Source organism: Haplochromis burtoni, unplaced genomic scaffold (genome assembly GCF_018398535.1).
Source record: "Haplochromis burtoni strain Fernald_Lab_line unplaced genomic scaffold, NCSU_Asbu1 Contig_905, whole genome shotgun sequence".
Classification (NCBI taxonomy): Eukaryota; Metazoa; Chordata; class Actinopteri; order Cichliformes; family Cichlidae; genus Haplochromis; species Haplochromis burtoni.
The window spans coordinates 62,515-78,459 of NW_024583266.1; the positions used below are offsets into that span (position 1 = coordinate 62,515).

The 15,945-nt window shown below is 37.6% G+C and overlaps 3 protein-coding genes and 1 long non-coding RNA gene across 6 annotated transcripts in view; 1 reads left to right on the forward strand and 3 right to left on the reverse strand.

The window, feature by feature from the left end:
• The window catches only part of LOC102306928 (solute carrier family 12 member 3), a 13,028-nt gene extending 10,025 nt beyond the window's left edge, over positions 1–3,003 (reverse strand). Inside the window, exons 1-6 of one of the 2 annotated variants that reach the window (XM_042216041.1) lie at positions 2,918–3,003; positions 2,598–2,692; positions 2,128–2,278; positions 1,862–1,978; positions 1,666–1,741; positions 1,089–1,184 (exon numbers count right to left, since the gene is read on the reverse strand). In XM_042216041.1, coding sequence (XP_042071975.1) covers positions 1,089–1,184; positions 1,666–1,741; positions 1,862–1,978; positions 2,128–2,278; positions 2,598–2,674 — 517 coding nt within the window. In that variant the 5' untranslated portion in view covers positions 2,675–2,692; positions 2,918–3,003. Of the gene's footprint in view, positions 1–1,088; positions 1,185–1,665; positions 1,742–1,861; positions 1,979–2,127; positions 2,279–2,534; positions 2,693–2,917 lie in introns of both variants that reach the window. The other variant, XM_005951072.3, reaches the window with a different exon arrangement.
• Positions 1,179–1,971, forward strand: LOC121812886. Its single transcript, XR_006053385.1, has 2 exons — positions 1,179–1,503; positions 1,599–1,971. It is a non-coding gene; the product is annotated as an uncharacterized LOC121812886 (long non-coding RNA).
• A 138-nt stretch (positions 3,004–3,141) lies between the features above and the next one.
• LOC102308182 (E3 ubiquitin/ISG15 ligase TRIM25) lies at positions 3,142–13,121 on the reverse strand. Of its 2 annotated transcripts, XM_042216043.1 has the most exons (7): positions 11,805–13,121; positions 11,164–11,523; positions 10,913–11,008; positions 10,078–10,311; positions 9,725–9,872; positions 9,560–9,619; positions 3,142–9,462 (listed from the first exon to the last, which is right to left on the reverse strand). In XM_042216043.1, the coding sequence occupies exons 1-7, from the start codon at positions 12,054–12,056 to the stop codon at positions 8,933–8,935; spliced, it is 1,680 nt and encodes a 559-aa protein (XP_042071977.1). In that variant the 5' UTR covers positions 12,057–13,121; the 3' UTR covers positions 3,142–8,932. The 2 variants fall into 2 exon arrangements, with proteins under 2 accessions (XP_042071977.1, XP_042071976.1); XM_042216042.1 differs by having other exon boundaries at positions 9,560–9,872.
• A 113-nt stretch (positions 13,122–13,234) lies between these two features.
• Positions 13,235–15,939, reverse strand: LOC106632562. Its single transcript, XM_042216044.1, has 5 exons — positions 15,931–15,939; positions 15,623–15,859; positions 15,301–15,525; positions 14,983–15,046; positions 13,235–14,601 (listed from the first exon to the last, which is right to left on the reverse strand). Exons 2-5 carry the CDS (start codon positions 15,836–15,838, stop codon positions 13,529–13,531), a joined length of 1,578 nt encoding a protein of 525 aa, XP_042071978.1. The 5' UTR covers positions 15,839–15,859; positions 15,931–15,939; the 3' UTR covers positions 13,235–13,528.
• Between the last annotated feature and the right edge of the window lie 6 nt (positions 15,940–15,945).

Below are 15,945 nucleotides of genomic sequence, written 5' to 3' on the forward strand. Positions count from 1 at the left end.
CTTTCTTTCTTGAGTTTTCTGTTTTTCACATTCTGACTGTGGAAAAGCACTTATTTTCAATATCCAACATAACTGTGATATTTTAAAATGATTGTATTTAACCAAACATTTGAATTATCTAAGTTTATCATTATTTAAGAAGTATTACACCCAAATGACAAATGGATTTTCCTTTTTCTTTATTTGATGCAGAACAATAATTTGAACTCACTGATTATATGATTGATTGATTGATGTTGTGCACAAGCAACATGTGCACAGTGATAAAAACATCTTGGCTGGAAATGGATCAAAAGAAATTTCACCATCCAAAAATGTTTTGGGATGTCCCTCTAGAGGCCTGGAGAAGTATCTCTGAAGACTACTTGAATTGCCTTAATTGGAAACAAGCGACAAATCAATCTGCTTATAGTTTTAGTCCCAAGCCCAGATAATGTGGAGGGTTGTTTAAGGAAGGGCATCTGGCATAAAACCTTTTCCATTTAAATTTGTAGTTCAAATGGGATAAGTATTCTAGAATAGAATGTTAAGGGCAAATCTCACAAAAAAAGAGAGCTCACTGATATGATGGAATGGTGGATACTAAAAATATTGTGTGTGAATGGGGACCAGGAAGAAGGGAAGCAATGCCAGGAGCATTGGAGCTGTTCTATCATAATGTTGATGTGAAGATAAATGTAGTGAGAATACTCCTAAAGGAAACATTTCTTAAAAGTGTTATAGAGATAAAGAGAGTGTCAGACAGGATTGTGGGTTTGAAGCTGGAAATTCAAGGGATGATTTTAAAAGGCAAGATTGAGCGGCGTCGCTCACATGTATACTTGTGTCATTCCATTTTAAAATCATTTATTCAATTTGTGATTTTAGGAGTTTTTAGTTTGAATGCTAAGTGTATATACATAATACACAGTTAATAATAAAGTTATTAAGATGAAATATTCAAAAAAATAAATTAAAAAATTAACCCAACTGAAAATTTCCATTTTTATAGACTTAATGGCGATTTTTCAACAGGAATCCAGAGTATTCATACTTTCAGATTCCTTCAGACGGTTTGTTTGGAATTCTTAAATTGCACATGGGCTCACCTGATTTCACTCTCCCATTGGTTGCGATGGCAGAGATTGAGAGGGCAGTTGTTGTGGTCACTGACACAGCCAGCGCTATGATAACCAAGCCCAACACTAAAAAAAGAAACAAGTTAGGACTCAGTATTATAATATTATGATCATGGAGGTCTTTAATTATTATATCAAAGTCCTGTTTAAAGGGCTTGAATAAGAATGTTTTACATGTAGTGTATCAATTTTCTTGTCTACAGATCTTATACAATTCTGTTATTATGATACATTTTGTATTTATTTTGTCATATATCCACAAAAATGGGCTAGGTAAGTACTCTCAACTTATATAAATTTGTTTTATTTATTGATTTTTTACATTTCTCATGCCAATAGTATGAAGTACCTTCTGCAGGATGAAAAGGAACAAATTTTAATCAAGGTGAGTATTTTATTCAACCCCAAATTATCATTCTCTGTTTGATTGTATATCTACTATCGAGAATTAACAGCCTAAATCAATGTTATATATACCAGAGTTGGCAGCAGAAAGCAGGAATAAAAAGGACCCAATATGCTGAACAATGAATGAATGTTGTCTCACCAATGCCTGCTTGAGAGGTAATCCATGTTAGCCGGAGAAAGAGGATGACACCCCAGATATTCAGCATGCAACGCATCTATGATAAAAAGAAAAGAAAAAAAATGTCTTTTTTGTTTTGTTTTAATTGTTCCTTTTTTTAGTTAGTCTTCTATCCATTTGTATGTTGTAGACTTAAATACACAAAAGCTTTGTTCACCCAGACTGCAATAAACCAGCCAAATCTAGTAGGCGGTTTCCCTGGAGGACCTTGGGGTTCTTCATTTTCATCCTCTGCGGCGGCATCATCTGCGGCAGCCTTTTCTGCTTCCACTTCCTAAAACAATAATAAATAATTTAGAAAATAGATCTGCTAGTTTTCTGAATAGAAATATAATAAAATGTCAGTTTTTGATTAAACTAGTTGCAAAGTTAAAAAAAAAAAACACAACAGTGAGATGTTTTTTCCACAGGTGGAAATCTCACCTCAAATGTTTTGCGCAGAACATCAAGGGAAGGTCTGATTTTGATCTCTTGGTGGGGCAGTGTATTTGCATAATACTCTAACTGTGGTGCCATGTCTATGGTGTTGTAGATAGAAGTTTTTCGCAGCTCCATGTCCTTCTGTCCTGATTCGCTTTTTGTTCCAGTGAAAAAAAGAAAGAAAAAGTTAATAAATAATGAAACCATAACTGTTTGAAACTGCATTTCCTTCAGTGATTGCTAGATTTTCTTTCTTTCTTTTTTTATTTATTAATTTACTTTGTTTATGTTTACATATTTAACAGATTATAGATTAGCTAGTTGAAGTAGGATCAGTGTGATATAATAGTATCATGTAAGACTTAAAAGTGAGAGAATAAATAAAGAAAAAAATCTAGCGTTTAACAAACCTTGACATGCCTGAGATGGTGGAGTTTGGATTTATACTGCTATCAAAATGGTGTGAGGAGTACCTGGGAGGTCCTTCTTCAGGATTTGCCTGGTGAATACCTGGGCCTGACCCTGTAATCTTAGACTTGAACTGCCCCATTGATAGTCTCACTTATGCCTGTTGGAGATTATGGAAGAAAAGATGAATGAGAAAGACTGATTCATTTTTATTTATTTATTTATTTATTTATTTATTTATTTTGCACAGACAAAAAATATTTTAATGAAATTGAAATCTTGGAGAAAGACTTTTGTTTAAATCATGTAAGTATAATGTAATAATGTCTAATGAAGATATCTAAAAAAAAAAAACCCAAAAGAACAAGCAAAAAACAATACTTACAGTTTTCCCCTGATAAAAGAATCAACAGGTCAAAAATGTCCCTTTATTCATCTCATAGCTCAGCTTTTATACTCTGCATGAAATAGGTGGGATATGTGACATCCCCTCCCTCTGTTCTGAAAAAGAAATCTACGCAATTTGCTTTACAGGAAGTGTGACATCTAACAAAAACAAAAGATCTATTTATAATATTGGTAGGAAATAAAAGAGAAAACAAAAATATGTAGTCATGTTTCTCGCCAACATTTAAAATATAAACATAAATGAATGATTATTTTTATTTTATTTAAGTTTAACATGAGTAATACCTGACCAACCTGAATCACCCTACAGTTTTTCAGAATTGTTGGGACCTCATGAGCTAGCAGTGTTTCCAGCTTCAATCAAAATTGAAGCTATTAACCATTTTGTATTCTTTCCTTGCCTGTAATTCATAAATATACAACATTTTCTTGCATACACTACTGACTTTGTGATTAAGAGCTGCCTCAGTGTTTTAAAATTGAAACAAAATTTTGGCAGCATGGCCTTCATTGTGGCAGTCCAATGCTATAGTTGACCCTGCTTTGATTTCTTGTGCAATCAACATTTTCATAAGGTCATTGTGCCCTTGTCAAAAATGATTTGTTACAACCACAAGCAAGAAAAAGGTAGATGTATATCGGGACCTAATCTAAAATGAGATATCAATATAAAGCAACTGTTGCTGTAATTTGGTGCTATATAAATAAAATTGAAATGAATTGAACAAATCCTTACCAAAGATTCCTCTTAGTCCAAAATATGAATTATGTGCTGCTCGTGTGTCTAATATTTCCCTAGGTTGAATTGTTTTTTGAGGACTTTAATTTGCACATTTGACATTACATTACTAACACTTTATTTTCCACATAGCAGAAAAAACATGTCCCATTGCCCTTGCGTCCTGACCATCATATATTTGAGAGGAAAAATCGAGGGTTCATATATCTTTTGTTGGAATTAATAAACATTGTTTGACCCTAATTTCAATAGTTTCATCACGAACGTCCGAAAAATTTAAAAACCTTCAAGGCAGGTGTTTTAAAATACTAGTCTAGCCTTATTTTTCGGAGGGATTTCTCAAGATGATGCTGCGCTGCTTAAACAATTTCAGATACAAGCACTGAAGAGGAAAATCGGTGACTGATAGTGCTGCTGTCATGGTGTGCTGTGCGCAGACAGGAGAAGAGGACCCAAACACTGGACTCACAGTGAACGAAGAGAGGCAGCTTTATTGTGCTGTGGCAGAAACTCCAAACATAAACTCACAAGAACAAACCTAAACTGAAAACATAAGGCTAATAACAAAACATTAAAAAAACCTGAAAACGAGGGAGCACGGAAGCAAAACACACAGCTCATTAAGGGTAAGACGCAACGCTGAACACTGGAGGACACACACTATAAAGACACAGGCAGGATCATGAGGGAATGAGGAAGAGGTGGGAACACAGCCGGGAGAAATTAGACCTAATGAGACAGGAAGCGAAACTGGAAACAATGGCATAAGACATGAACCTTCAAAATAAAACAGGAAATCCACAGACTGAACACAGAGACACAACTCCGACAAAGAATCACATTATTGTTTCTAGGATTAATTTTAAAGTTATTCTTTATTATTAAATCACTTTAGTAACATGAAGTGTTTCTATTGCACTGTAACTATTTTCACTTTTATTTGTTGTTATCTTCATGTATATTAATCTTTCTTTAGTAACATATAATTATTGTTCGCTTCCGGAGACAAGTACCATCTTCTGTGACAAACACTAGAATTTTGTTGTATACCTTTTTTCCCTTCAAGCTGTGGATCAGGAAACAGCTGTGACCATTTCTTCCATGTAATTTGTGAGCAACCGATTTAGGGAGTCATTGATGTGCTTTTGCTTTAGTAGTGGAATGCATTTTTTTAATGTGCTCAGTCATCCCTGAACCAAACTCATGTCCGAGACTAAATTTGTATTAATTATGCAGTTCAATAGTATTTCAGCATGTTTTATTTCTTTCCAGGTGTGCTTTCACTGCATTGACAATATGTTTGGGATCAACAACATGTTGAAAAATTAAGTTGTTGCCAATCTTAATTTCTAGATGGTATTGGATACTGTTGGTAATTCGGAATAACTTTTTTTTTCTCCCTGTTTACCTTATGTTTAGCTTCTTGACTGCCATACTTCCATTAAACCATTTCTTGTGAAGCTTCAGCAAACAGCACGTGTTAAATAATGGCATTGTGTCATATTTTTATATTTAAGGACAAACTGCACACCATAAGATATGCCAAGTCTTCAGCTAAGTCCCAGCTGAGTCATATTATTTGATGCATCTCAAATTGTATCCCATCTGTGGCATTGTATGTAGACTCAGCTAAAAAACATGTAATTGAACTGTCATGGTCCGTGGCCCTGTGTCTGAGGAGTGTGTGTGATGCCCTGGTGGCCACACCCCCGGGCTGGGCCATCACCTGCACACCTGTTTTCCATTCTGGACAATTACCTGGAGGACCGTTTAACCCTGCACTGACGGATGCTCCACGCCTGTCCGTCAATCACCCCTCAGTGGTTACGATCCAGCATCAGCGTCTGCAACCTGCCTGTCCTCCTGCTTGCTCGGATCACCCTCAGATTTTTTTTTATCTTATCTTATCTTAGATTCGCTTCATAAAATTCATTGTGAAACAGTCATTCATCTTTCAGGAATTGCACCCAAACAAGAATGTCCTGGACTGTTAGAATTATTTTTTTTCAGGTTCATCAGCATCTTTTTACAGGACAAATTTGTACAATTAACAATTGAAGAGAGACAGACCTTTATAATATTTAAAAATGTAGGTGTTCCCTACAGAGAAACTGCAAAGAAAGTCAAAAATTTAATTACGTTAAAAAAAATCAGGAAGTGAGAATCAATTGAAACAGGAATTTAGAATAGACAGTTTACCCAATTTAACATAAACCAAGAGCACAAGCAATGCCAGAGACACCTTTACTTTGAGATTACATCTAACTTTCATGCTATTTGTATAAAGACTAAAAATGCGCTAAACTTTAGTCCTTGTTGTGAAAATGCCATCGTATGAATGAGACATTTTCCATAACGGGGGAAAATGCACACTGCATTGCACTGACATGGCAATACATTTTCATGAACCAAAGGTCATCCTATCAGTCCAGGAGATTTTGTGTGGGTGCAGTTCCTCAAAAGATGAATCACTGTTTCATTATGTAATGCATACAGTGCAAAAGTCATCCAATTCCAGTTTGTATTTTTGGTTCAAGAATATATATATATATACACAGGATAACAGTTATTATTAATAATAATAAAAAAGATAATAATAATAACAAAAATGTCACCTCCAGTACTGGTTTGATCAGAAGGAACTTTCTATGTAAAAGCCAAGAGCATTTCCAGTTAGTGTTTTTAAAAAGTATTGTTCAAAAGGACAGAGGATGGTTATTTGATCTCCTTGTTGTTGTTTAATCATTAACCCTGACCTTCAGTAAGAAATGTGACGCCTGCTATTCTTTAGATGTTGTTCTAGATTCTTTTGTGACCTTGTAGATAAATCATCAATGCACTCTTAGAGTTATTTTGATTGGCTACAGCTGCCAATCAAGGCAAGTTCTCAGGCAAATTATAGATATGAAAATGACCAACAAAAAAGCAAACTGGGAGCAGTCAGGTATAATATTTTTTTTTTCAAAAGAAAAGTGAACAGAATACAATTAACAGATTAAGAATAGTTTAGCTATCGGCAGCTGTTAAAGACAGCAAGCCAGTGATAGCTGTGACACTATGTCTATCCAAATAGATGTATGGCTATTAATTTCAGATACAGTCAGAGAGAGCGAAGCAGCAGCAGCTCCCTCCCCAATGTTGCCTAGATGTGCCTAAGGTGAGCTCATTTGATTTTTATTGAAGGTGGAACATGAACAGTTCATTACTGGCCACCATTATGAGGAGAATATAGTTCCTGTTTTAAATCAAATTCAAAAGAGAAAAAAGAAAATCAAAAGAGAGATATGTCTCAAGAAGGGAAAGGGGTCCCCACAGAAGCCGCTTATGTGCAGATTTTTTCTTTAACTTTAAAAAGTTAAAACTTTAGAGACAGAGATACATGTGTCAACTTAAGTAAAAAGTGAAAGTGAAAAAAACAGCCTCTTACTCCAAGTAAAAAAAAAATTAGCTCCTTAAAAGTATTTTTACCATTTGTTTTTAAGCACATGTATGTGAAACTTGTGCTATATTAATATAAAAACAAAACAACTTTAGTATACAAGAATACAAATGTTATTTAAATCTGGATTGTACTTCTAATGAATGTGGTCAGAGTGAAGCTGTTATGTGGGAACCAAGCAGTAAAAGAAACAAAAAGATTCTGTTGTCTGCATTGTAGAGGCTGATTTATACCTCCACATCTAATCACAAAACTTGTACAGTCCAGGGTTAAAGTGCGATTCAGCAGGTGGGGAAACCCAAAGATCTTTTAGGGTTAAACACATGTCACATACAGATCCAGTATATGATTACAAATGACAACATGACATGTAATCTTTAAGTCTGCAGTTTATCAAGCATGAATGAGCACTCCTTACATTTAAATCTAAGCTCTCGGCTTCCTTTCCTGTCCTTTCTTTTGTTACATCTTTCTCTATCTCTGAGTAAAGTTCTCTCACACTCTTTTCTCTCCTTGTGTGGGAAGTAGTCTGGCTCAAGTGTCAAAGAAGGGGGTAAATAAGAAGAATCAGCAGACATTTTGGGTTTGCAGTAGTGATGGTCCATTTGAAGTTGAAGCGCATGTGTCCAAAAAAACAACACACTCCTTCAGAAGCACTGTGTCGAGGCTTGGTTCGTTTGGCGAGAGCCACATGATCAGTGACGTCTGAACCTTCATTCAGTATATCACAGGCTCAGTACCTGATTCAGTTGTTTATAAGGGAGTTTTTCCTTCCCACTGTCACAAAAGTGCTTGCTCATATAGGGGCCATTTGATTGTTGGGTTTTTCTCTGTATCTATTATTGTAGGATCTACTGTACAATATAAAGCACCTTGAGGCGACTTTTGTTGTGATTTGGTGCTATTTAAATGAAATTGAATTGAATAGAATAAATACAGCTAAATGGCTCTGTTAAAGTTAAAGATAGTCTTGAAAAATCACTTCGTTACCTGAAAACAGACAAAAGAAAACATAATGCTGCACCTGTTGGTTTAGCCTGGGTACATCAGACATGACATCATCACCCCTTTGAAGTCCAGAAACTCTAGACTGGCATTTATTTGTTTATTTATTTAAAACAAAACAAAACAAAACAAAAAAACTGAAGCTTTTATCAAAACGTGATTCAACACTAGGAGCTTTTCAACACAGTCCTATCTGGTGCCATCTGGCAGCCAAAAATATGCAGAGCCACTTGAATCTGTGCCATATGGCCATCACTAACGTGTGGAGAATAATGTGCTTAATGTGTAAAAAGTTAATACTTATGAGACAAGTAATGAGTATTCCAACTGTTAACCCACTTTGTCACACTGTGAGATACAGCAGCTGAACCTTTAGGGTTAACACACTAAACTAAAACAGTTTGTGTGTGTTTTGCCGACGCTTGTTGAGCTAATAGAAATGTTGCATTTGAAATTACCTACCACTTAAAAAAATACTTTCATTATATTTGCTGCTTTTCAGTAGCACTAACTATATGCTGAGGTACCACAGCCACAATTTACGAGGACCTGCACTCGTTCCGGCTTTAATCCCTGAGTATAAGACTAGAAATTACACTAGAAATATTTGTTTAAAAAAGGTTGAAGCTCAAGTACAGGTATCTCTACTACTCAAGTACAGATACCTGAATATTCTACTTAAGTATAGTAACGAAGAATTTGTATTTTTATACTTCCCACTTCTGTGTGCTACACTTTTGCGATGGACGACAAAATCCTTTAGAGATGGGGTCTTAAAATATTTAACATCTCTATCACTTCGAAAAGATTTACCATAACTTAACCAGCTGTGCAAATACTCCAGTATCATACCATTCATAATTTATCCCAACCCCAGGATAAAGAGGTTGGATGAATGCAGTCTGGACTTGATGGATTAGAATCATTGGGTCAGAGACACGATAAAAACACAGAGTACCTGCTTTATAATCCAGGAAGACTCCAATCTTGCAGAGACCAGAGCCGGGCACCTTGGTTTCTACATTATTGTGACAGAATAAAAAGCCATCTGCTGTGCAATCTAAACTCCAGGACTTGTCATTTTTGCCAAACTGTGACTCATCTGATGTCCGGCTGATGTTTTTATAAGCCACTGCTACAGACAGAGTGCGAGCATGTCCCTCTACTTCCCAGTAACACCGGTCTACCAAACCCTCTCTGCACAGCACCTGGGGAAATTTAGTGAACCTGTCCAGATGCGCTGAAGCCTGGCCGGGTGAAGGCCTCATCCTGCGATTCTCGCATATCAGGTGGAGATAATGATAGTTTGAGGTCCCATCCAGTGTGAGGGGATAAACATCTGGCAAAAAATATAGCAAGTACGATCAATATTACCACTATTTTCAACTGTAACGGACTACTATATGATTTTATAATGTTTCAAGTGAATTTCATACAACGTAAAAGCTCTTCTCTGCTGCTGGGGGCTGGAGGTAGTGAGAAGTCAACATATGAAACTGTGAAGAAACAAACTGGAGTTATTAAAAAAAACAGCACTGGGTATCTATGAAGCAACTCATCCACAACGCTTTCTTTTTTCTTTTTACATTTCCAACTGTTACCTGTGGCTGAGATCCTGGGCCATGTTTCTTTCAGTGACATTTCCAGTTTATCTTTGAGCTCAGACAAACACTTGCTTATGTCTTTAAAGGAGCGTTGAGGAGGAGCTCCAGGTGAGCCATCTGGAGAATCCCAGGAAGTGGAGAGATGCTGTGAAATATAAGGAGAAGACAAAAATGGTCATTTTTTTAAGCAACCCATCATAAATCTAAACGATCTCATGCAGGTCTAGAATATCTGGTGTAATGTTCATTTTGGCCATTTGGATTGAATTGTGTTCAGTTCTCTCTTTTTTTAGGCCTTTGAAATCAGGTATTTTACAGGAAAACCTTTGCTATGTTGTAAGCAGCTATACCTGCATCAGATATATGAGGTCATCTGCATCCGAAGCTTTTTCCAGTTCAGCGTATGTTCTCTTCAGCTTTGTAATCTCCTCCTTCAACTGAGACTGGTGGTCCTCCACCTGAGCGGTGGCAGTTTTTTCTTGGGCTTTAATCAGCTGCTTCACCTCACTCTGTTTTCTTTGCATGGAAGAGATGAGCTCATCGAAGATCTTGTCACAGTCGTTCAGGGAAATCAGAGCAGAACTCTGTTGGCACATCGCAGATCTGTTTTTAGTTTAAAAGTTTATCTTTATTCAGTTAAAACAACAACCCGACTTGATCTTTGAACCCCACAGACCGAGACAATTGTAGAGGATATGTTAAGCATTAAAAGACGCTAAGTTAACAACCACCTGTGGTGCAGAAATCACACCTAAAGACAGAATGCTAAACTAAAAGTCATCAGATGAGAGGAATCAGTGTTTGTTGATGCTGCTAATGAATTTGCAGATCAACAGCATGTCTCTCAAAGTAAAGGTAAAAAGAGCAAATCAAAAACAAATGCTGAGAGCAGTGCTCGTTTGTGCCCTCAAGTGGGTAAAAATCTTATTGCAAGTTTGATCAGAGCTAAATACTGAGTGTTACGATTCGGTGTTGTCAGTGTTTTGTTTTAGGCGTGACTGTTATGTTTCCTGTTTTACTTTGAAGGTCTGTTGTATCTCAGTGTGTTCAGTTCACCTTTTTTTTGTCTCGTCAGGTCTGATTTGCACCAGCTATGTTAACGCACTAAAACTCATTTCAGCAGCTATCTTATTCACCCAGCAGATGAATGCACATATCAGATCTGAAAACATCGCTTTTCCACACCTCGAGACTCTCCTTGGCTTGGCTCAGTTCTTTCAGCTTCTTCTCTTTCTTTTCGACTTTGTCCTGGATTTTCCTTTGATTTAAAGCCAGCTGATTCTGCAAGAAGGCACGGTTGCATCCAGTGAGTCATTTAAATATTAGTAATCAGTAATGTTATTAACGAGTACGTCTGATGGCCACGTGTCGTTTGGGAGCACAGAAACATTTGGACTTTGAAAGGTAGCATTATGTGCTTGACTCCTTGCCCCCACCTTTGCCTTATCCTTGAGTGCTGAAGCGGAAACACATCCGTGGCCCTTGTGCTCATCCACTATGCACAAAGAGCAAACAAGCTGCTCATCTTGCTCACAGTAGAGCTCCTTTAACTTGCTGTGCTTGGTGCACATTTTCTCCTGTATTGACACTGTAGCTGCCACCAGCTCGTGCTTCTTCAACACAGCAACACTGTAGTGAGGCTCGAGGTGAGTGGGACAGTAAGATGCCAAGCAGGTCAAACATGACATGGTGGCTTTGATTCTGATCCCACAGCAAAAGTCACAGGCAACATCTGTTGGGCTGGCATAGACCAGAGAAGGACATGTTGACTTTGTGCTCTTTAGCTTATTCACAACCTAGATAGAAAGACAGAAACTGTTAGGATGTGCTGTAAATAGAAATAGAATATTTTTGAGGCTGGCTTCATAAGGAAGTGTGTTCACATAAAAATGGTTAAAATGCCCAACTCTGGAGCTCAAACAAATATGTTGGTACAAACTGGTACAAAACCAGTTCCACTTGTTTAATTATATACACAATTACAGGAAAAAGGGGGGATGATTCTTATGTAACAATACGACTAATACGTTATCTGTGAACTACAGAGTCTGTGCTAAGTTCATTTCTGTCCCCTCACCTCAGCCAGCATGTTGTTCCTCCTGAGAACAGGCCGATGGCTGAATGTCTCCCTGCACTGAGGACAGCTGTATTCACCCTTCTCCTCCTCTCCATCCCAGCAATGCTCAATGCAGCTTTTACAATAACTGTGTCCACAATAAATGGTGACGGGTTCTTTCAGAAGATCCAAACACACTGAACAGGAAAACTGAATGCAGTCCAGGTCAACTCCATGTGGCTCATCTTGCTGACTTTGCTGCTTGCAAGACATTTTAGTTGTGGTATTATTAAGAAACAGAACTGGACTGTCCCTGAGTTGACATATCTCTGAAGATCTTGGCAAAGAAAGCAGCAACTGTCTGCTTTCAGCAGAAGTGGAGAAGTGGAAACAGGTCACGTGTTGAAGTGCAGTCAATGTCCACCCACTTTAATTGTCGTCACATTTGCGTTAATGATTCATTTTAAAGGGGAAGATAGAACAAATTAGTTTATCAGTCATAGAGACTAGCGAGCATACAGAGTCTATAATTCACTGCTGCATTTGCATCTTTCAGAGTCTGAGGAATGCTCTTGGGGAAAAATAACAAGGCTTACATTGTAGTTTTACACTGTAGTACTGTTTGTTGCCTTGTTTGTGTTGTCCATTCATTGTTGTGTCATCTCCTACACATTACTCTTAACCACAAAGTAACCTTAAAATAACCAAGAATCAACTGCATGTTTTTAAAACATGTGTAACAATAAAATGCAAAAAATGCAAACTCACCCTTTTTTTTTCTCAAGTTCACAAAGGAGTCGTTCTAAAGACTGACGGTTGCCAAGTCTGTAAGGGTGAAAAAAGCTAGCAAAACAGATTTGGAGAAAAATTAATCTGCAATGAGATTAAATGCTGGTAGATTAAGCTAAAAATACAATAAAACAATGTAAATGCAGGATGACCCAAACTGTACATCCAGGACAGATTTGCTCATTAATAAAATAAGGTAACTATCCAAGTCTTGCACAGTAAATATATGGACTACGAGTACAAACCACAAACATCCAACATTTCATGTACTACTAACACACTGCTCTTGCCTTTCTTTACTCTTAAGATCCAGAACTTGACCTATCACCGCCTTGTGGGTGTTTCACATATGCAAACATACTTAATAGACCTTCTTATTGCTGGTAGTGGCATCTCATGACACACATACATTTATTTTTTTGCTAGAGTTCCCCCCATTGATCAGAGCATGTAAGTGCAGTATAACAATTCTGCCTAAAAGCAGTATTCTCAAAACGAAAGAAGAACTGGACAAAATGGAAAACTCCCCAGAAATTAGTTTTTTTTTTATTGCTTAAAAGCAACAGGGACAAAACGGGGTCAACAATATCTTAGAAATATGTAACATGACTAAATATTCCATGACAAGTTAACAAAACCAACTCCCACCACAGTTTTTTTTGACTTGTTGACTTATTTGTCTGTGATGCTTCTCGGTCTGAGACATTCGTCCGCAGGAAAAAAATATGACTACAATGCATTAAGGCCCTCAGAAGATTATGCAAAAAGTCCACAAAAAAGGTAACTGCTAGATAAGTATTCAACAATTTGCCAACAAACCTGATTCCAAATAATTTAACATGTTCTCTTCGATGTATGTAGTATTATTATGCAGTTATTATGTGTAGTGTAAAAACATCAAGAAATAATAAGATGCTTTTTTCCTTTTCACTACCTGGATAATAATTATAAAAATCTCACTTAAACCTGATAAGAGACTTTCCTTTCTCCACTATAGCCTCACACGCTCTCTGTGCAGCTTCTGATGGTGACTTAGCATCATTAGCTGCTTCATTTCCAATGAAGCCACCAAATACTCCTCCTGCTGCTGCTGCTGCCACACAAGCTGCTCCAGCAACTCCTACAGCTGCTTCTCCTGCTGCTGCTGCCGACACTCCCATTAATGCTGGAGCCTTTTTTACAGCGTTCATTAACATTACGTTATTCATGGCTGTGACAGCTAATCCAACCATTGCTGCTACACCAAAAAAAGCACCGAGCAAAGCTCCTGTTGCAATCCCTGTCAGTTTGGTGAGAAAGCTGTTGCACACATCAGTTTTAGCCTGCTTTCTGATCTCTTCTGCAGTTTTATCTGGCATTGAGTACGAAATGTGCTCGACCTGTTTCTGTATTGCTGTCTCCACATGTTGCAGCATTTTATTTGTGTAGTAACCTCCGTTTTTTTCCACCACCATTTTTTCTATTGTTTTTAGCAACTCCTCCCGCTGGAACTGGTTGCTCCTGTAGTTGTTTGGCTGGTTGTTGTTCCAGTGTTTGCTATCAAAGACGTGACACCGACCACCACACTTTGACACCAGATCACTCAGATTTTTGTTCTGACTGACAAAATCTTCAATTTTTATATTTTTGTCAAGCTGGTCACCGTGAGTGAAAACAACGACAGCATATTTTAGAGCTTCATCTGAGAAATACTGAACTATCTTAGTGATGACAGCCTGCTCGTGCTCTGTGAACCTACCCACTTGAAGCACAATAAGAAAAGCATGAGGCCCAGGAGCACACTCTGTCATACAACTCATTATCTCAGGCTTCAGATCTTCCTCAGACCTTCCTGTGTCAAAGAAACCAGGGGTGTCGATCAGAGTGATGCTTCTTCCACTGACTGTTTTGGTTTCTGTTTGGCATTTCATTGTCCCAGAGTTTGGAGAGTCATAAGTGGCAAAGAGCTCCTCTCCAAGAATGTTGTTACCCAGGTGACTTTTCCCAGCTCCAGTTTTTCCCAGCAGGACCAACCTCATCGTTGTTGACTCTACAGGAGAAAGTTGACTCTGTTAAGTACATTTGTCTCTCTCTTGTTTTTTTTTCTTGTTTTTTTTTTTTTGCTGCTGCAGAGACGTTTCTTTGTGGTTTGAGGTTTTGAACAGTAAAGCAGTAGATGGTTTATAGTTTTACTTACAAAAAACACACTTCTAAATGAAAAACTAGTGTTAGAGCCAAAGCGGTTTACTGAAAGAAGTATCTGGTAATTAATAAAAGGAAATCATTAGGAAGGATAATGAAATATTGGACTGTCTGAATAATTTGAGTTTGAGCTATTGCCCTCAGGCTGTTAATTTAGTAAATTTAGATGCATTACTCCAGCACTTTGGGTATTATTATTTTTCATTCTTTCTTCGTATTCTATACTCACCTAGATCGTGGACCTTTTGGTGAACATGTTGAGTGAAATTGTCATTTTGGAAAACATCAAATGCCTGCAAAGACAACAAAGTATCAACATCCATAGCAATCCTTGTAAAAACTCATCAGATGGAAACGCAGATGAAAAAAGTAATTATTATTATCTTGTGTAGTTCATGTAATAGAGTGAAGCAAAAACGATTCATTACAAAGTAAAATGAAACAAATATTGATATGGAACGTAACTTTACTTTTCCAAAGTGTTTTTCAACACTCAGCACACTAATGGTTAGGAGCCAATATTTAAGGAAAAGTGCTTTGTCATTACCTTGTATGACTCCTCGTCATCGGGGTGAATGACGATGTGGATCAGGAGTGGTGTGATGCCCACCTGCTCCTCTTGAAATACATGAACTTCCTCCTTTAAAGCCCTCACCACCTCACTGACAGGAAATTGCAGGGCCATCCCAGCACCGAGGATGGGAAGAGCGACAGATCTGAATCCTTTCTTCTCACAAGAAGATAGGATTGTGTTGATGCCCATTCGAAGAACCTATAATGGGTAAAAATACTGCATTATTACAAATAGCTAAGTTAAAGTTGTCCTCACAAACAAAGAGAAAAACAAAATCCCTCCTTTACTATCTCACCTGGACTGCAACTCCGTCTGGGTCACCATCAAAGGGAACAAGATTGAGGAAGAAGACTGCATTAGACTGAAGTCCAGGTAAGCCCTCCAGCAGTACTGAGTCACCAGGCATTGTTTCATCTTCTGCTTCCTTTCTAAACCTTGTGGTCAGCTGTGGTCCAGCTACTTCAAACAAAGCATTTCCAACACGGGTAGAGAGAGGATCATGGCCAACCATAGGAGAAACCAAAGCATCCACCTAGGAGAAGAGCAGGAGATTTAGAAAATGTGTCTATCGTGAAGTGTCGTCATCACAGCAACATGTCTCACCTGTTGGCTCTCAAT

Excerpts from the sequence above, each read along its gene's own strand:
- LOC102308182 (XM_042216042.1), bottom strand. The coding sequence starts at position 12,056 with ATGTCTTGCAAGCAGCAAAGTCAGCAAGATGAGCCACATGGAGTTGAC. Across the intron at positions 11,009-11,163 it reads CACTCAAGGATAAGGCAAAG|AATCAGCTGGCTTTAAATCA; the intron begins GTGGGGGCAAGG and ends GCCTTCTTGCAG. Across the intron at positions 10,312-10,912 it reads AAGCCAAGGAGAGTCTCGAG|AGTTCTGCTCTGATTTCCCT; the intron begins GTGTGGAAAAGC and ends ATGTGCCAACAG.
- LOC106632562 (XM_042216044.1), bottom strand. The coding sequence starts at position 15,838 with ATGGTTGGCCATGATCCTCTCTCTACCCGTGTTGGAAATGCTTTGTTT. Across the intron at positions 15,526-15,622 it reads CAGACGGAGTTGCAGTCCAG|GTTCTTCGAATGGGCATCAA; the intron begins GTGAGATAGTAA and ends TACCCATTATAG. Across the intron at positions 15,047-15,300 it reads ATGACGAGGAGTCATACAAG|GCATTTGATGTTTTCCAAAA; the intron begins GTAATGACAAAG and ends TTGTCTTTGCAG.